The 20,616-nt window shown below is 36.3% G+C and overlaps 2 protein-coding genes across 2 annotated transcripts; both read right to left on the bottom strand.

Annotated features, from left to right (window-relative positions):
- Window positions 1-9,079: 9,079 nt before the first annotated feature.
- On the bottom strand, window positions 9,080-12,009 carry LOC132281152 (disease resistance protein RPP5-like). The gene is made up of 5 exons (XM_059782883.1): window positions 11,980-12,009; window positions 11,284-11,562; window positions 11,042-11,159; window positions 9,875-10,975; window positions 9,080-9,165 (listed from the first exon to the last, which is right to left on the bottom strand). The coding sequence occupies exons 1-5, from the start codon at window positions 12,007-12,009 to the stop codon at window positions 9,080-9,082; spliced, it is 1,614 nt and encodes a 537-aa protein (XP_059638866.1).
- LOC132282455 (disease resistance protein L6-like) lies at window positions 9,703-14,579 on the bottom strand. Its single transcript, XM_059784145.1, has 4 exons — window positions 13,814-14,579; window positions 11,284-13,550; window positions 11,042-11,159; window positions 9,703-10,975 (listed from the first exon to the last, which is right to left on the bottom strand). The coding sequence occupies exons 1-2, from the start codon at window positions 14,305-14,307 to the stop codon at window positions 12,377-12,379; spliced, it is 1,668 nt and encodes a 555-aa protein (XP_059640128.1). The 5' UTR covers window positions 14,308-14,579; the 3' UTR covers window positions 9,703-10,975; window positions 11,042-11,159; window positions 11,284-12,376.
- Between the last annotated feature and the right edge of the window lie 6,037 nt (window positions 14,580-20,616).

Raw genomic sequence — 20,616 nt, 5'->3', positions numbered from 1 at the left:
GGAAAAGAATCCCTTATTATTATAATATAACCTACCGGGTATACAATCAGCGGGTGAGGGCCCTAAATTACGAGGCCCATGGAAAGTCTCAGCTCATTATCAGAGGGGGTCCGTAATGTAGGGTCTTCCCCGCTCACTTCTTTTCAAATTTCTATCTCACTTTAAACAGAAAATGGGTTTTCTATAAGACAGAAATCGTTTGAATTCTAAACGTCAGCAAGGGAACACCCACACAAAGAAGGCCCAATAAAAAGGGGTTCAGCACGACGACTTCCCACTCAAGATGGACTTACGAACGGGCTTGACCGGATAAAACGCTTAAGTCCAAAAAAGCCGAACGGCCCCAAGAGCCGATCGCAAAAGAGCCTAACTCCCGAACGGGCGTGACCAGATAAACCGCTCAAGTCCAAAAAAGCCAAACGGCCCCAAGAGCCGATCGCAAAATAGGCGAAGGCCCCAAGAGCCTGACGCCTGAACGGGCTTGACCGGATAAACCACTCAAGTTTAAAAAAAAAAAAAAAAAAAAGGCCGAACGACCCAAAGCCTAACACCCGAACGGGCTTGACCGGATAAACCGCTAAAAAAAAAAAAAAAAAAAACCGAACGGCCCCAAGAGCCGATCGCAAAATAGGCTAAGGCCCCAAGAGCCTAACGCCCGAACAGGCATAACTGGAGAAACCGCTCAAGTCCAAAAAAGTCGAATGGCCCTAAGAGCCGATCGCAAAATAAGCGAAGGCCCCAAGAGCCTAATGCCCGAACGGGCTTGACCGGATAAACCGCTCAAGTCCAAAAAAGCCGAACCGCCCCAAGAGCCGATCGCAAAATAGGCAAAGGCCCCAAGAGCCTAACGCCCGAACGAGCTTGACCGAATAAACCACTCAAGTCCAAAAAGCCGAACGGCCCCAAAAGTCAATCGCAAAATAGGCGAAGGCCCCAAGAACCTAACGCCCGAACGGGCTTGACCTGATAAACCGCTCAAGTCCAAAAAAGTCGAACGGCCCCAAGAGTCGATCACAAAATAGGCGAAGGCCCCAAGAGCCTAACGCCCGAACGGTCTTGACAGAATAAACCGCTCAAGTCCAAAAAATCCGAACGGCCCCAAGAGCCGATCGCAAAATAGGCAAAGGCCCCAAGAGCCTAACGCCCGAACGAGCTTGACCGAATAAACCGCTCAAGTCCAAAAAGCCGAACGGCCCCAAAAGTCGATCGCAAAATAGACAAAGGCCCCAAGAACCTAACGCCCGAACAGGCTTGACCGGATAAACCGCTCAAGTTCAAAAAAAATTCGAACGACCCCAAGAGCGAATCACAAATTAGGCAAAGGCCCCAAGAGCCTAACACCCAAACAGGCTTGACCGAATAAGTCACTCAAGACCAGAAAAGCTGAACGACCCCAGAAGCCAATCGCTAAATAGGCAAAAAATGCTTAACGCCCAAATGTTAATTGCAAAGCAGACAAATACGTAGAACCACAAGCAATAATATAAGCAAAAACAATCCCAAAGATTGTCAAAAGAAAACCTTCATGTTTTTACAAACAAGTGAGGGTTTTTACAAAAGAGGCAGGGCATACCCAACACCTCTAAAAAAAAAAAAAAAAAAAAAAGTTGAAGCTATGCAGGATCACCATCAAGCACAGCTCCACCCTCTGCATTGAACCTCTGCGTAAACGCATCAACCAACTCTACTCTGGCAGGAACAGAAGAAGGGGTATCGAGCAACAAGGCAGGTAACCCCTAAGAACCTGAAGAGTAATGGAGAGGAGACGGAACCTCGCCAGACACCTCACCCTTTAGTAGAGCAACAAACTCTGTCTCTCTAGGGCTGGCCGAAGGCTCGGCATACTCACCTGCAACCAAGAGCCCCTATTCGGCGTCATGCTCGTCAGCATCACCATAATCTCTCTCCTCAGACGGAAGCTGCCCCTGAGCAAAACTAAGCCTGAAGCCTTTGGCATAGCGGAGATTCGCAATCTGGGAAAAATGGTTAAACATCTCCAAACCCCCATCCTTGCAAGTTTGAATAAGAGAGTTTGCCTTCCCAAGCTGCAAGTCAAGCTCAGCAGCTTTGTCCTCAAGCTCCCTAGCTCTTTTGCCGAAATACTATATTAACTTCAGCTGCTGAGCTTTTTCCTTCTTCTCCTCGGCGAGAGAAGCCTCCAAAGCACTTACCCTTTTCTAAAGGGCAGCAGACTGGTTTGCATGAAGGGAGTCAGCTGAGAGCTTCTTCATAAGAGCAAACATCAAGAAAGAGCTCTGCGCAAAAGCAACATGGAATTAAAAAAAAAAAAGGAACAGGAGGAAGAGAAAGGGTTAGCTCCATTATGGATTTGGGAGTAAGGGACAACAGATCATCAACGCTCATCTGTTATTGTAAAATTTCATCTCTGGGAGGCCACATCCCTTTAGCCAAACCCATCAACGTCTCCGTGTCTTCAGCTCCAGAGTCACCAATGGTGATGAGGACCCATCAGACTTCATCATTTTGGAGAACCACTTCTCGGTAGACCCCGCGAAATCACCCCCAGTGACATCAGTAGCACCAGGAATCAAAACATTTTTTCCTCCAAAGGCCCCAGCCATTAACTTGGGACGCTTCGAAGAAGAATCATCCTTAGGTAAGGGGACAGGCGATAAGATAGCTCAGAGTCAAAAGCGTCAAGGTCAATGGGCTCTTTAGGATTTAAAGCAATTACTGGAGGATCTCTCGAGATCACCTCAAAAATATAAGAGGAGAGAAGGGTCTTGGCAGAAGGAACGTTGCTCCAAACTCTTTCCTGTAAGTAGGCAAGAAGACTATCTGCAAATTTCGAAGAGAAAAAGTCAGTTTTGTGACTTAGGAAGTCATATATACAACAAAAATGCTTTACAACGCAAACAAAGCAAGAAGACTTGCCCGAATCATCAAATGCGGGAACAGATGGGGCATGAAAGCTTGATCGGATGAATAAATCCCGAACGGAAGAAGACCGCCATGCCCCTCCGACCTTAACAATTTTGTACTTCCACTCTTTGTCAGAGGTATTAAGATGAGAGAAGAGAGTTCTACCCGGTCTAGAGTGAAGGTGAAACCTACCCTCACCTCCCTTCAACCTATCAAGCAAGTAGCAAAACAGAAGGTCAGCAAAATTCAAGGTTAAACCTTGAACCCTGTTTAAAGCAAGAAGATAGGAGAAAATGCGGAAGAAATTTGGGTTAACCTAAAGAGGAGCCATCAACACCGACAAAACCCGAAGATAAAAAGGGTTCAAAGGGAATCGAAAGGCGGGAAAATGCAAAGCCGAGAAAAGCATTTCGCCCTCCTCCAAACCCTCACCTATACTAAAGTTTAAATCATGGTCATACTCCTCAAGGGTAACGTCAAAAGGAACACGGTTTTTCTTTCTCAACTGAGAAATTGAAAATGACTTCCTTTCTACAATAGCTGTAGGGAGGACTATGGGACCCTCAGCATAATCGCTCAAACTCGCCGCCACAGTTCCTGACTCAGAATCAGACATGTGACCGCTATGAGTTCGTTCACTACTTTCTCGACTCATTATATAAGAAAGATGGAACGAAAAGAAGACTAACCTTGGCGGATGGAATGAGATGTCGAAGCAGCTAGCAATCAGATTCTCACCAAAACTCAGGAACAAAATCACAGATATAGATGCCCAAATCACAAAAGCGCAGTATATAAGTTGAAAGGGATGGATAGCGGAAGGGCAAACACGAAGTCCCAGAATCGACAGCACGAATGGTAATGATCAGGCGTAACAGTCGCGAAAACTTCTCCACTTCCCAAAAATGGTTACAATTCCTTTTATGAATCAAATTCATAAAAAGGAATTGGGGGCAAAGTGTGGAGGGGAAAAAAATCACACTAATCGCAAAACAACAAGTGGCGACAAAAGGCAGCCCGCAAAAAGGCTAAAAAAACTGGAAGCCCATAATGAAACATAAGCCTAACGAAGGAAGGCCTACTTAAAACAGAGGCAGAATAGACAGGCCCAATTCTGACAAGGCCCAAACTCCAAAACGCCCGCAATAATGTCAAATGCACGATCTGTAGGCATAAATTACCCATGTTTGGGAATAAAAGACAAGAAACGGCTCCATGTAAATTCCTAAGCTAAAAAACACTTATAAATAGAGCCTGAACAAAGGTAAAAGGCATGAGACTCTGAATACTATTACTATCTCAAAGATTTACTTGCTCTCTTCTTAATTTTTTCTGTGTGCTTTCCGTAGTTGATCCCTTTAGGTGTTCAGGTGTAAAAAATTACACCCACAGTATGAAAATTGCATTCTTTGTGTGTTTCTCCCCCGGTGTCATAAATAAATATGATCGGTCTTCAAAACCCTAACAACACAATTATCACCAAGACTTCAAAGAATTCCAAACACTTAGGAACTAAGTAATGATTTGTAGTAGCGTAATTCCGTCAAAAAAAAAAAAAAAAAAAAAAAAAAAAAAGGATTCGTGTGAAAGTTTCTTCTTCCAATTAAGTCATCACTGCAGAAAAGATCCGAGAAATAGGTACTCTCTTCTAGTAAAATAGAGAAGGTTAATTTAGAAATATATTATAACTTATAAGGTTAAAATTGTCATCACAACATTTATTACTTAAATACTTCATCCGCTTGAGAAGTGAATTCTTCTTCTTTTTATGTTTTTTTTTGCACTTGAGAAGTGAATTCCAAAAGCCTCTTTCTTTGAACAATTGGGCGTTTTGAAGAACCCGTTTTTGAGCCCAGTAAGCTTCGCCAAACTACACTTTCTTGAATTCCAAGGCCCAGGGCACGATAAGCAAGTAGGTCCCAGCAAAATATATGTAGGTTTGCGGCGACGCTGATCAGAAATGGTGGTTATACATAATTAAATGACATCGTTGAAGTTCTATGTAATGCTTCTTAAAATGTGTTTAGCAATGCAATCCAGGGTTCTGGTCGATCGAAACAAACCCAAATGAAGAAGGAAGCCATTGGAGTGCACAGAAGTGTATGTATTCTCGATTCTAAGATCTGGTAAGCTTATATATACAAGTAGATATATATATATATATATAGATATCAGTACAATGATTCAATTTATTAGCAGTAGACTTCAAAATACAAGGCATTTAGCTTCAATTACATGTCATGTGTCTTTGTTTTCAACCTCATCAGTCAATCCCATCTTGGATAGTTTAAATTCAACAGACCCACAATCTCTTACAGTCTCTTGTCTGTTAAACTAGTGTGGGTTGTCCTTAGAGTCAGCCATTTCAGCTTCTAAGAAGCTCCAGTTTGGAAAAACAGACCAACCAGACTCAGTCTTGAACCTTTTGAAAGCCCATCGTTTAACTCCGACCCATATAAAAGATCTGATAACAACTCGTCCTCTGATACTTCTAGCTGATCCACACAAAACCATCAAACCCCATATTGAGTTGTTACAATTTCTAGGACTTTCTGGCACTAACCTTGTACAAGCGATCAAAAAAGAACTGCGTGTGCCTGAAACTGATGCACGTGCAGTTGTTTGGCTTTTCAAATCTAATGGTTTCAGTGAAATGCAAATTTCAAGCTTAAGCATGAAGCATCCATCTTTATTTCAAACCAATGCACTCCGAATCAAGCCAAAATTGGAATTTTTCAAGTCTTCGGGCTTTTCAAAAGAAGAAATTGCACAGCTATTGTCATGTGAACCTTCTGTCCTCGAAAACCAAATCATACCTTCTTGTCAAGTCATTAGACTTATTGTTGGCACCGATGGGGATGTCTTGAAAGCAATCAAAGTGTGCTCTCGAATACTTGAATTAAATAAGTTGGAGAAGGTGTTGGAACCAAATATTGCAATCTTGTTGAATCGTGGTGTCCAAGTCATTAGTTCTAAAATGGTTTATGTATCAACCAAAGTTCCTACTTTTAGAAAGTGATCAGTTTATTGAGGTGGTCGGCGAAGTTGAAGAAATGGGTTTGGATCCCATAAATAAGCGATTCATGTCAGCCATCCATTCAATGGCACTCATGATCAAATCACTTTGGGAGCAAAAGTTGGGAGTTTATTCTAGTTTTGGTTTGTCAAAAGATGACATTATTGCAGCATTCAAGTTAGAACCATTGTATGTGAGTTGTTCAGAGGAGAAGATCAGGAAATCAATGAGCTTCTTTGTTAATCAGCTGAAATTGAATCCCAAAGTAATTTCCAAGCATCCAGGTCTTTTGCTTCTTAGCTTGGAGAAGAGGATTGTTCCAAGGTGTGCAGTTCTGCAACTTTTGATGTCGAAAAATCTGATCAACGGAGACCTGAGCTTAATTTATGCACTCAAAATGACTAAAAAATTGTTTGCTGGTTGATTATTTGACTTCTTTAGAGAGCCTGTTCTTTGATGGGCATTATGGAAGAGTAGCCAGGTGTCATGTTTAGTAATGCAACACTCAACGTTATGTGTGGTCTGTTTCAGGGGCTTTAGCTCAGCCCCATTGCATAGGCGTCACCTGCATCCATCCACTAGAAAGGTATGATAAGAGTGTTGGGCATCCTTTAATGCCTGAAACATTTTCTTGATTCAGCTGACAATCAATTGCATTCTCCCAACCATCTGGATTTTTTTAGCCTTTGCATCTGGATCTATTAAGGGGGATATAATTCTTGTATTGGTAGTGAAACAAAAGTTTTGAGGAGAGTTTTGTGACCAATAATCATGACATGATAGAGTTGCATTATTACGAATAACCAGTTTGTTTTTCTGAGTTTCACAGTGCTGGTTAGCATCTTTTTGTGACATTATTTTGCAGTGGTAATGTGTATTAAATCAGTGGTCACAAAAAAATTGCTAAAAGTTAAGTCTAGTCCTTCCCTCCCCTCAGCTGCACGGGCAGGTAAGAGATCGGGTAATGCCTGCTTTCATTATATTAACAGCATTTAAGTAAATTCTGCTATATCATGCTCTATTACTAGATTTAACCTCTAATTCATTTATTTCTTGAACATCCTAATGTTTCTCTGAAAGTGATGCTTTGTTATTCTGTTTGCAGTTCATCTTCTGTTCGGCCTGTTTTATTTGCTTTCGTTTTGACTTATATTCAGGTCGGTATTAGTTGCGCTGTTACTGCCATTTCAGTGCTAATTTTACATTTTATAACAATGGGCTTTATGGAGCGAACACAAACAACTTCTACCGTACTAGAGCTGCAAATTTGGAGTTCAGAGCGTAGTTTGTAGTTTAAGTACGAGCATAGCTTTAAGTATTGAGATTGACCAAGAAAAGTTATGGAGAACTTAAGAGCTAAGTCTCAGATTTTGTTAAACCATGAGAGGCAAGATATAATTCAGGGGTTTAACTTTCACATAGTTCTGAAAATGTAAGTCATAAAAACGTTGTAGAATGTCCAAGGGAGCAGCACCAGAAGATCCTGGATTTTGATTTGGTAAGTTGCAATGGTGGGGCAGTTTGTTCTTCCCCAAGTGTTGGTTGCTGGAAGGTGATCGACAGGCTGGTATATTTGCATATATATATATATATATATATATATATATATCTTTGTATATGTATGCTTTTCTGATTTTAAAAAAATCAATTTCATTCTAAAATCTGGGTCCGGCATGGCTTTGTATTTGGGATCCAGATTTCCATCGTTTGGATCCAGAATACTCTTCTCTTCTGGGTAACAATTAACAATCTCTCTGTGCATATGTTTTGTGTGTATATGTATTTTTCAGTCTTCAATTCAATTTCAGTGTTGATTGGCTTCCTTAGTGGTGATTGGCTTTGGGTTGTTAATAAAAGAGGGCTTAAGGGTGATGAATTGATTGGGATGTATGTTGATCCAGAACTCCTTGAATTCTATTTTAAATTGTTGAACACTAATAATGAGTAATATAAAACCACATGAATCTGATCGGAATTTTGTTAAGGAATAAAATTGTTCTCATTAACATTTCTTATTACACAAGTGAGATCGTGAAACATAGGGTTAATTTTTGGTACCTAGAAAGGCTAAAATTTGACTCTTAAATATTATATATCAAACGTATAGAATTTGATTTATAACCTTCACAATCAAAACAATGTCAAAATTTAGTTCTATAGCAAAAAATTTCTTCCAACACCTCATTTAGAACAGAGCATGAGGACTAGTACCTTTTTCTGGAATGATGTTTTTAGTTGTGAATTGTCCATGTACTTGATAATGTATATAACATCATGAAAACTTATCTTCTTCTTGTTCAATCAGTATAGAATACAATCAAAAGTGGAGGACTATTACCTTTTTCCTGGAATGATGTTTTTAGTTGCACTTATAATAATGTTCATTGTTCAGTACGTTGAATACATGGTTTCATTGACTCTAATTGGGAACCTCGTCATGCTTGAAGTGATTTAACCCTTTTACATAACTGGGATTACAAAAAGCCTCAAATAAAAGAAAGAAATAAGTAATGACTACAGAACCAAATGGTGTAATAAGGGTTTAGAAAGAACAAAAAAAAAAAAAAAATTGATGGTGGAGGAGTTAGGCAGCATACTTTGTGGGTGGCGGGTGTAGGAGGTGGAGAGGAGAGAGAGAATGGAGAGAGATGGTTGTGATGATGGAAAATTGGCACTGGACGGTGCCCATGGTGGGAGGAGGTGGCCGTGGTTGGGGTGGAAGTTTTCTCTCTTTTAAAGAGATAGCTATTTATTTGAATATAGACATATAAGGTTATCCAGAAATTTATTTTATTATTTAATTTGAAGTATTCGATTTTTTTTGTTAATTTTCTAATATAAGCTACGGAGGTGGGCAATAAAGAAAGACTATAAAGATACTACTAATATCTTTTGAATTAGTTCCACTTTCCTTGTATTTTATATAAACACTTGTTTGTTGAGTATGTTATCTATGTTTAATAAGCACTGGTGTGCTTGCAGCTCCAGAAGATGGTGCCTTTTATCATGAATATGCACAGCACATTGTGTAGTCATTTGGCAGTGTTGGATGCTTTTGTGTTTCAATTGCTGCTGCCGATCTGAACGTGCTTCAGTAATTTTATTTTTTATTTTATCAGCAGCAGCAGAAGAAAAAATAAAGATTTGAAATATTCCAACTTTGGCTTAATGATTTTTTTGTCAAAAAACCTTTAACCCGAAGTTGGAGTATTTCAAATCTTTGGGCTTTTCAGAAGCAGAAATTGCAGAGTTATTGTCATCTGTACCTTATATTCTTGGAAGAAGAAGCCTTGAAAACCAAATCATACCTGTTGTTCAAGTCATTAGATGTATTGTTGGCACCAATGAGGATGTCTTGAAAGCAATCAAAGCTTGCAATGGAATACTTGAATTAAAGTTGGAGAAGGTGTTGGAACCAAATATTGCAATCTTGTTGAATCATGGTGTACCCAAGTCATTAGTCCTAAAATGGTTTATACCCAAGTCATTTGTCCTAAAATGGTTTATGAATAAACCAAAGTTCCTACTTTTAATGGAATTTGTAATCCCATTAGTATCAATTATAAAGTAACTGAACCCCTACAAGTTCCACTTACCACCTCACTCCCCCTCTTTCATTGCTGTCTTGTGGAAAAGTTTGGACAGTCTTGCTGGAAATAAAATATATTCTTTATTGGTATTCTCTTTATGGATTGTTTATAGTGACTATTGTAATACATCGTGGTTGAAAGTGGGCTCTTTAAATTCAAGATAGATATAGAGTGAGTGGATGAATGAGCTAAAAAGACATGTGCATGGCAAGATTAGATGTTGTGATACGATGTAGTGGATTGAATATATACTCTTCACAAACTTAGCAGATCTGACTATTTCAGGATAAATAATAAAAATTCACAAACTTAGCAGATCTGACTATTTCATATAAAAATAAATAGATAAATAATAAAAAAAAGATCTTGAGCAAATCAAGGAAACGAAAGGGAAGCCGCAATCTGATGTCCAGTTTGTCACCAGGTAAGCCACAATCAAACTGTTTATTCTGAATATGCGTGTTTGGCAGATGCGGTACTTTTTCCAGCGATGAGCACCCCCTGATGTCCAGTTCCTTCAAGGAGGCTTCCAAAGCCTCAAGGCCCTCAATCTCACGCAAGCTCATGCATCCACAGAGCAGCAAGTGTCTCAACATTTTCAAGTTCGATAGATTCGGCATTCTTACCATGGATGAGCAAAACGACAAATTCAAGTATTTCAATGATACCAATATATGTAGTCCTTCGATCTTATTGAGATTCCGGCAATCAACAACTTCAAATCTTTTTAACTTGCTTAAGCTGGACCGATCTGGTTTATTTTCAGGGTGTTTGTACCCACTCATCTCTGAGGATGCTAGAGGTGCCGAATATTCGAGCAGATAAAGTTCAACTATTTTAAAGCACTGACGCATACAAAAACTTGCCAGTGATACTAGATTTCCAAGTCCTTGAATCCCTATCAGCTTATTGCACTCACATATTGTCAAACTTTCTAGCAATTCTAGATTTCCAAGTCCTTCAATCTCTGTCAGTTTAATGCATTTTTCTATACTCAAACTCGTCAATGATTGTAGTTTCCCAAGCCCTTGAATCTTTGTCAGCTTATTGCACCCAGAAAGCCGCAATTCCGACAAGAGCTTCAGATTTGACAGATCTGGTAGTATTTCCAATGACAGACCACCAGCAATATATAATCTAACCAGATTGAGGAATTTGAGCTGAGAAAGGGCATCAATCTTTTTTGGTAGGTCTTGCTGAGAAAGGGCATCAACCTGGATCATAATGTTGCTACTTCCAAACTCCAACCTCTGCAATTTGGATAATTTAACAATATCCCTTAAAATTATCTGATTCATGTTGTCAGGATTCAGAAAACACCGCAGGACTTGCAGATTAACTAGATTTGCAAGATTAGGGGTACCATGAAAACTCCACAAATCTACACGCAGAACTTGTAAACTTGAGGGAAGCTCTGGCAGTGCTTCGAGATAAATGCATTCTCCTAAGTCAAGGGTATGAATGCTTGTTGGTAGGCTTCGAATTCCTGTAGAATAAAAGCTGCTTAAGTATATCAGACACGAAAATCTCCTAATGCAACTTGTAATGTTACCTCTCAAATGAGAACGACGTGCATCTATAATTTTCAGCTTCTTTAACATCCTAATTTCATCAGGTAGCTCTCGTATTTCAGTGTATGAAATGTCAAGCACTTTTAAGTTACTTGCCATCTGTTTACAAGATACATAAAAATATAGAAACAATCATACATGCTCCAATATGTATGTATGTATGTATGTAATGGGAGACGAGAGTCATGAGAGTATGAGATATTAAAATGTATGTAGTATATACCTTAATTTGACTCCAACCCTTCCAGTTCTCTGGGATCCTACTACGGCTTAGATCAAGTATGACTAGTTTCTTCATATGAAAATTGGTTGCTTCAAAATGCAGAGGGGAATATTGCCAACGAAGCCATCTTAAGTTTAACAAGCGATGCTTGAAATCCCCAACAAGAAGTGTAGCATAATCTATTTGGAGATACCGCAATTGAGATCGTTTTGCGAATTTGTCATGCTCACATGTCTTTAGAAAAACATCAATATTTAGGAGTTGGACCTTTTCAGTTACCTGTCAATGAAAAAAACCATAAAAATAAGTAAACAAATAAAAGAAACGATTTGCCCCGTGCTAAAAAGGGAATTATTAATATTAGATATCAATTATTATTCTTATTTAAAAAAAAAAAAAAAATACCGATTTTTAATGACTTCTCAAAAACAATAGTTATTTGTGTTTACAGATAATTTTGCTTTTATATATAAAAAAAAAAAATTAAAAATTAAAAATGAAGCAACTAAAGTTTAGTTATTTTAATCTTGAAAAAAAAAGAAGAAAAAAGGGTCATTTTTTTTAGTTAAGATTGGGTTAGATTTAGGCTGGTTGATTCAAATATTCAGAACTCCTTTTTTTCTTTTTCTTCTTCTTCAAATTCATCTTCATTTTTTTATTTTTATTCTTTTTTCATTTATAACAACTCTAAATAACTTGAAGTAATTGAAAGATCGTGCATAACATTGTAGCCTCCAACTTAATTACAAATGCTACACCAATCTAAATGTACAACATGCCTACTTTCCGTTGTAACCAGGTGTACTAGCTAGTAACAAGAACATCTAAAATTCTTTTCTTAACCCCCAAAAAAGAAGTTCAGTCGGATGAGATGAGTTAAAACTTTTGATTTTTTTTTTTTTTTTTATTAGATAAATACTCACGTCACAACTCTAAATAACTTAAATTTAGTTCCATTGTCAATTTAAATCCAATCTGACAGTTGTCCAAGCCCATCATAGATGATGCTGGCAAATTCAGGTTGGTCAACAACTTAGCTCCATAATTGGAACCTATGTGGATGCTACCAAGAATGTTATTTAGAGCATGTGTATTATGAGATGACATGAAAGAGACTTAAGAAAACATTAATCAATGCAAAAAAATTAGTGCTGTAAATTTTTACCATGCATTCCTCAAATATAGCAGAGGCTTCTTGTCGATCCCACAACCTGCTACGCAGTCCTGGATTCTCAAAATCTTCTTGACAGACGATTTCCCTACCAAGATCTCTTAGTTGATCATGCATTATCAATACATTATCATTTCCAAGTTTTACTAGAGACATGAGACAAAGGACATTAATTTCTTTCTCCGGAAAATAACCGCAGTCATCCCACATATAAAATGGATATGTTTTATCCATCCCAACAAAAAGACATGCAATATCAAGAAATATCTGTTTTTGCCTGTGGGTTAAAACATCATAACTTACTCTCAATATTTTATGAACTTTATCATTTTGTATTTTCTTCAACTGCTTCGATGTATCTTCCCATACTGTTTTTGGCTTGTCAGATAGAAATGAACCTATAACCTCAAGAGCTAGAGGAAGCCCTGCAGTAATTGATGCCACCTCTTCAGAGATACTAACAAAGTTTATTGGAGGAAACTTTTTCCGAAAAGCATGAATGCTGAGAAGTTGAAGAGATTGGTCTGGGTTCATAAATGGAGGTTCGTAAGTCTCATCCGCTTCAAGAACATTTAAAACGTGCTTGTTTCTAGTTGTAACTATGATCCTAGTTCCTCCACCAAACCTATCACGATTTCCCACAAGCCAATCAAATTGAGACTTTTCATCCACATCGTCAAGAACAATGAAAACTTTCTTCTTGAGAAATCGATGTTGGATAGCGTTGATTCCATCGTTAACATTAGTAATGGGAGGGTGCTTAAGAGTGTCGTTGAGAAGCTGGTTCTGCAAATCAACAATACCTGTATCTTTGTATTGTTTGACCTTTTCCCGAACATCCGCAAGGAAGCTACAACAATTTTTAAAGTCTTGGAGGAGCTTGTTGTAGATGGACTTGGCAATAGTTGTCTTGCCAATACCACCCATGCCATGGATACCAACAATCCTTACATCATTTGAACCAACATTTAATAATCTCATCATTTCATTCAGATGATCATCCATCATAACTAAGTTGTCACTTGTAAACATGCATTTTTTCTTCAGGTTCAACGACACTTTTTGAACAATCGTTTTTACTAATTCCCCTTGATGCCTGATTAATGTCATGATGAAAATGAAAATTAATTAGTGACCGAGACGTAAACAAGCAGCTAAAATAATGATTGATTTGTTCTACCTTAGGGACGAGTAGTTGACTCATGAAACCAACATTTATCATATTGTTTTTCTTCTTATAATTTTGTGTTTGTCCTTCTAATTTGATAGTTTTTATTGGATTCCAATGCTATTATAAAGTTCCTATATATATAAAGAATTTAACATAAGGGGGTTATTAGCAGGAAGGGATTAACATACCCATCAGCTTCTTTGTTGACTTGCCAACCCTTGAGTTCTCCAACCTGTTTGAGTGCCTCCTTCCATTTCATAACAGTGCATTCATCAAAACACCTCTCGTGCTCGCGAAAGGCTTCCTCGTAACTCCCAGATTGATGCCTCACATCCGATGGTTCAACATCATAGAAGATTGGCAGAATCGATTGTCCAGTGCTTCTCTTGCAATCCACCATCTGAGCCAGCTCGCGGAGGCACCATTTACTGGAAGCATAATTCTTGGAGAAGATCGGGATGGAGATACTGGACTCCCTGATTGCTTCGAGGAGCTCAGGGCCGATCTCTTCTCCTTTGCGAAGCTCATTGTCATCCCGAAAGGTGCGAACACCTGCGTCAATGAGACAGGTATATAGAAAATCTGTGAATGTGCAGCGAGTGTCTGGCCCTCTAAAACTCAAAAACACTTCGTATTCGCCTCCTGGAACAGGAACGGACGTGGCTGAAGCATCAGACTCCATTTCAGCTATAATCTCCCGTGTCTTTTCTGCTCGATCGATCAGAAACACAATATTGTGGAAGATAAATCTTGTATGATACCAAACTCAAATCTCTCAAACTCACTTCAATGTTTGGCCTTTGGATCTGCAAATTGAGACATTCAAACACCCAATTTATATTTGCAAATCTCTCTCGATCGATCGATGATGTTTGGGTAATGGATCTGCAAATTCTCTATCTGGAATTGGAAAATGACAGGCTCAACACAACCCATACACGCAAATTAACTTTCCCAGTGAAGTCAACAAGACAATATATCTTTCGGCTAAAGAGGCAGCTTTTTCCTAGAAATTTCCAACATCAAGAAATTTCCTCACCATTTCAAGATACAATGTACCTCATACTTATTGTCAAGGTATTTACAATCTTAGAAAAATTACATACATATAAAAGTAATAATGTTGGACTCAAATTACAAACCACTGGCGTCAGCAGAACCCATATTACAAAAACATGGACTTTAGTTTCAGAAAATTGTAACGAGGTCCAACTTCAAATAAATTTGTAATTAGGAAAAGAAATGGCAAATGAATAACTTGTGTCTCCTAACCGGTAAAATAAACACAATAATTTTAACTAGTTTATGCAGCAAGTTAAATCAATTATAAATTAAAACAAATTTAAAATATATAAAACATCCCAACCAATTTATATTATTCAATAACTTGAATAATTGAAATGTAGACCATCTTTATTAACATCAAACATTGGTGACTCTACTCTACACCGAAGTGCATTTTTAATAGTCTACTAATAAATTTAACCACAAACTTATTGTCTAAGTACTAATAAAATTAAACATTTAATTACAAGTTTCACTGCCAAACCCATCTACAATAATTACATCTAATGCAAAAAGACTCTCTCTTACTTATTTCCCTATACAAAACTCAAAACTCTATACCCAGCCAGTGGCCATATCAGCATAATATATATATATATATATATATATATATATATATATATATATGTGACAATTTCAGTTTAATTTCTTTAATATCATCTTCAAGCTTTTTAAGTATTATATTCCTACTTTCTTTCTTGATCAGAATATATATCTTCTATAATTTCATGATGAGGTACCTTGATGCTTTATAAGCATTTTCATGTCAATTAGACGTAGCCTTGTAGGTATCTTTATGTCATATATACATCTTCTATACTTCAATATATACATTTAAGTATAAAATTTCTAATGAATGCACTAACCTTGGATACTTTCTAAGTTTATTTATCCTTACTTATACAATATTATAATCACATCATATATTTAATTTTCAAAGAGAATTAAACAATAATAACTGTTGAATTCGCTACAGATTGATACATGACATTTAAAATCTATGTACTACTTGTATTAAACCACGTCAACTAAATTAAAGAAAGTTTAAAAATTGCACCGTTTTGAGAATGGAAAATTTTAAAAACTGTATTGTTTTTAATTAAGAAAAATTTATCATACTCTAACGTTTAACGTTATTCTCTCTCCCTCATCTTTTCCAAAAAAATATCCTCCCTCTCCTCTTTATTCTTATCTTAAACAAGTCCTGATGGTCTCTGTTTCTCTTTTAACCTCACGTTCTCTTTCATCTTTTCTATATATAGGGCTTTTAGTAATATTTTCCTAACACCATCAATATCCATACTTATATATATATATATATATATATATATATATATATATATATCATTTTCCAATCATTACTATTACTGTAAAAGTTGTATGTCTTGCAATCCTTAAATGATCGGACAAAGTATCACTTATTAATTAAACCTCCATTTGAGGTTTGTTTATTTACAAGTGGTCGCGCTTTGATTGGGAATAGGAAAGTGATTTCCAGCTTCGTTAGGGGATGGGCATTGACCCAGCATCACCTATTATAATCAAATCAATGCATTAGCCGGCAAATATATATATATATATATATATATCATTTTCCAATCATTACTATTACTGTAAAAGTTGTATGTCTTGCAATCCTTAAATGATCGGACAAAGTATCACTTATTAATTAAACCTCCATTTGAGGTTTGTTTATTTACAAGTGGTCGCGCTTTGATTGGGAATAGGAAAGTGATTTCCAGCTTCGTTAGGGGATGAGCATTGACCCAGCATCACCTATTATAATCAAATCAATGCATTAGCCGGCAAATATTGTCCTAAACAAATTCATAAATGAATAGACTTGAGGACCCACCATGATGAACAAAACCATATACTGTAAAGATAGTGACTTTAAGAATAGCTTCAAAATGATATTCTGTTGTTACTATTTTATTCAGATGTTATATAAAATGATAATGGTTTATGTGTGAATTCATGGATGAATAATAAATTTAATCACGTTAATATTAAATGTCAACTTAGTTGTCCATGAAATTGAAATTGAAATTGAGGTGTGGACATGAGGTTTGTTTATTCACAAGTTGCCGCGCATTGATGGGTAATAGGAAAGTGATTTGCAGCTTCATTATGGGATGAGCATTGACCCAGCATGGCCTACTCTACCATAAAGTAAAATTAAATCAATGTATTAGCCACTAAATAATTGTTCTAAATAAACTCACAAGTGAATACATTAGAGGATGAGGTGTGGTGGCCCCACGCTATTGATTATAGATTGATAAAAACAAGAAATAAATAAATAATGCGAAGAGAACCATTTCTATATAAATAACTTCCTTGAGAAGACAAACAACCTTATTTTTATATAAAAGTTTTTCACTTTTATTTTTTTATCTATCTTTTGGTGAGAAGTGCTTATCACCATTTTGGTCGTTATTAGCCCAAATCTATATAATTAATTAAAAGTAATCTATTATGGATGGAAGAATAAATGATTAAAGAATCTTGGATATAAATCAATAGGGAAGATAATATTTAATTTTTAATCACTTTATATTATGGTATTTGAGAAACTCTAACCTTTACAGATGAATTACTGAACTTCTTTGGTAATTTCTATAAATTCTCCAAATAACACTCGCTTAATACTTTCAATTCACTTCACTTCTCTACCTTTTAACTCATTTATATTTGGTCCCCTAACAATCATCAGACAAACCAATACAAAATAAAAGTTGAAAGTAAAATTGAGCGGATTTTATTGAAGCCACTATTTGAAGAAATAAATCAAAAGTGACTTTTGATTTCATAAATAATTGAACAGCTGAATACGTGTGTTTGGCAGATGCAGTCGTTCTTCTAGTGGTATGTATGTACCCTATCACATTCAGTAACTCTATTATTTATTTTGCAACATACACAATTTCATAGCCAATAGTCTCCATTTCTCTATAATTGTCTTTGTAGCTAAACCTGTTATTTATTGGTACAAACATATTTTTTAGTTCTTTTTGTGGTTAAAACTAAAGTAAACCTCTAATATATATTCATCCCAATGGGTTTTTTAGTGTCATAACCGGGGGTGGACTCTAGGAAATTACATTTCTGGAGGCAAAAAATGATAAACAGTAGAGAGAGGAGGAATACATGCACTCTGATTCTTTGCATTACTTAATTTACAATGGGTTTTCTAGTTTGTATATTAGTAGTATATAATGCGTAAATATATATATATATATATAGATATATATTACTAATAGTAATGGGTGTCCAGTGTTTTCTAATATATCTTTATAGTTTGTATATTAGTACTACATAATGGGCCTTTACTAATACACACAAACTTGGCCCGCTTAGATTTTTTTTTTTTTTTTTTTATCAATGTCTAGTAAAAAAAATTAGTAAAAGCCCATTATGTGTTAGTACTAGATTTTTTCTTGATAACTTTATTAAGGCGGGTGTATGGTGGTGCACTATACTCACAATAGTGGTGGGATTAGAAAATTTTGATTGAGCAGGGTGTCTTTACACCTAATGCACTAAAACTATCTGGTTAGGAGTCATTAGCCTAAAGCTTGCTACATGGTTCATCTAGAAAACTTAATGGACTTAAACATTGCACAGCTTGTCATTTGTCTTGAAAAAAAAATAAAAAAATTTAATGATGAAAAATTCGCATGCATAAGTGTAGTCATGAATTCATGCTTTGGGTACTCTAACTCGGAAGGGAATATTAATGAGTTAAAGTTATTGTGATGAGTAATATAAGGATAAATGAGTAAAACACAATTGGATGCTAGTTCACTTCAAAAGGAAGCTAGGGATTGATTGCTATTGGGAATATGTTGAATTAAACTTAATTTGTGTGGGGAACATAGTATTAGTTCACGTAATTGAAGATATGAGATTGCTTGGGAATATTAATCTTTTTATACTTGACATGATAGCTAACTTGATGATGATGTGAATGTAATCGTTTCTAATTCGATGAAAATAATTGAGTTAGATGCAATGTGTGTACAATTTTTGATATTTGTGGGTATCATCTCTGGAAACCCTCACGAGGCTATAGCTCGTCCACTAGGATAATATAGGGGTTTAAGACCTTATCGCATATGGTAAATGTAATCGAAAGTAGCTTGTGAAAATGGCATATTTTTAATTAGGAGTCGATTAAAGTAGCAATTTTGTGAACTTATCTCTTTTTTTCTTTATTTTCTAGAAGACTAGCAAAAACTTGTTTGGGGTAATTTGATAAGTGTACAAAACTTGCTATTTTATACTCAATAATAAATGACTAATTAATTAATATTTTTTATTAGATAATGTTCTTATCCCTGCTTTTCATATTTTATAGGGGCTGATTTTGAAATGAGAAAAACAGAGGCAAAATAGCAAAAACGTGAGATTACACGATCAGTCAAAGTCAAATTCAAAATTGACTTTTTCATCAAATCAATAAAGATCAAGCCAAATTTGAAAGCAACAAGATTTTAGGAAGATTTGATATATTTTATTTTCACTTCTATAATTAGATTTTCCCTCTCCCAATCGTTCCACTCTAAACTCTATAAATAGGGATATATGTAGAGGAGGTGGGAGTTATGAAGTGTTGGAAATGGGGGCATTAAAAACATAAACTTTGGATGAAATTTGGAGTAGATTCCGCTAAGAATTTTTTGCGATCCATAGACAAGTACGTTCTTCTCCACAAGGAGATGAACGTGGAATATTTACTTTTTCAAATCCATTTTCGAGTAAATGAAAAATTAGCTCCAAAGTGAGGTGTTTTGAGCAAAAATTGGGAGTTTATTCTAGTTTTGGTTTGTCAGAAGAGGACATTATTTCAGCATTCAAGAGACGACCAGGGTTTAAGATTGTTTCAATGGAGAAGATCAGGAAATCAATGAGCTTCTTTGTTAATCAGCTGAAATTGAAGCCTAAAGTAAATTCCAAGAATCCAAGACTATTGCTATGTAGCTTAGAGAAGAAGATTGTTCCAAGGTGTGCGGTTTTGCAACTTTTGATGTCAAAAAATCTGATCAGAGACCTGAGCTTAATTAATGCACTCCAAATGACTGAAAAGATGTTCGTGGTGAAGTTTGAGCAAGTATCAGGATGTAATTCCTGAAGTCATTGAGGCACATCAAGGCAAGGTACAATTTCAAGGGTTTCCCATTAAGTTAAGAACACGAATGTTTGTATTATTTGGGGAATTTAGGAACAGCTTCACTATTATGTGTATTACAGCAAGTCCATAGCAATTTACCATTGGGAGCTTATATGGTAGTTGTATTGTATAAGTTCGCTTTTTTATGCTTTTAGATTGATTTAACTCAATTTGTACAAATTAAGCATCATTTGTTGTTCATGTACAATGATGTCTGGACAATTCAATTTGTTGCCTCCTATTTTTTATATTTTTATATTTATTTTTATTTTTTTCTAAGTACTGTTTCTTTGTTTTGCGTTCACTCATATGAGTTGTACTCTTGTTCCTGTTCTGTGCTTTCACTGCATAGCACATTTTACAGAGGTGTCATTTTCTCAAATAGAGAAATCTAAGGTAGGTGTTTTCTTTTTACTAATGGCTGGAATCCTGTACATGCTGGTTCAACTCCACTTTAAAAGCTTCCAGGTTGATTATCTAAGTTTATCAACTAATCATAAAATTATTTGACTTCTTCAGATAGCTTGTACTTTGATGAGCGTTATGGAAGACTTGCCAGTTTCCCTGTTAAGTAAGATCATTCCTAATTTAATTTTATCTAATGGCGTTATCGTATCATATGCATGGTGCCTGTTTCAAGGGCTTTAGCTCAGCCTCATTGCATAGGCATTAGTTGCGTTTATCCACTAGAAAGGTATGATAAGAGTGTGGCATCCTTTAATGGCTAAAATATTTTATGTATTCGTCTTTCTC

This window comes from Cornus florida, unplaced genomic scaffold, assembly GCF_030987335.1.
Source record: "Cornus florida cultivar Cherokee Brave unplaced genomic scaffold, ASM3098733v1 CherokeeBrave_3.0.0_Hap2_Chr11, whole genome shotgun sequence".
Lineage (NCBI taxonomy): Eukaryota > Viridiplantae > Streptophyta > Magnoliopsida > Cornales > Cornaceae > Cornus > Cornus florida.
The sequence above is the reverse complement of the archived record's forward strand: the minus strand, read 5'-3'. Positions and strand labels throughout refer to the sequence as shown.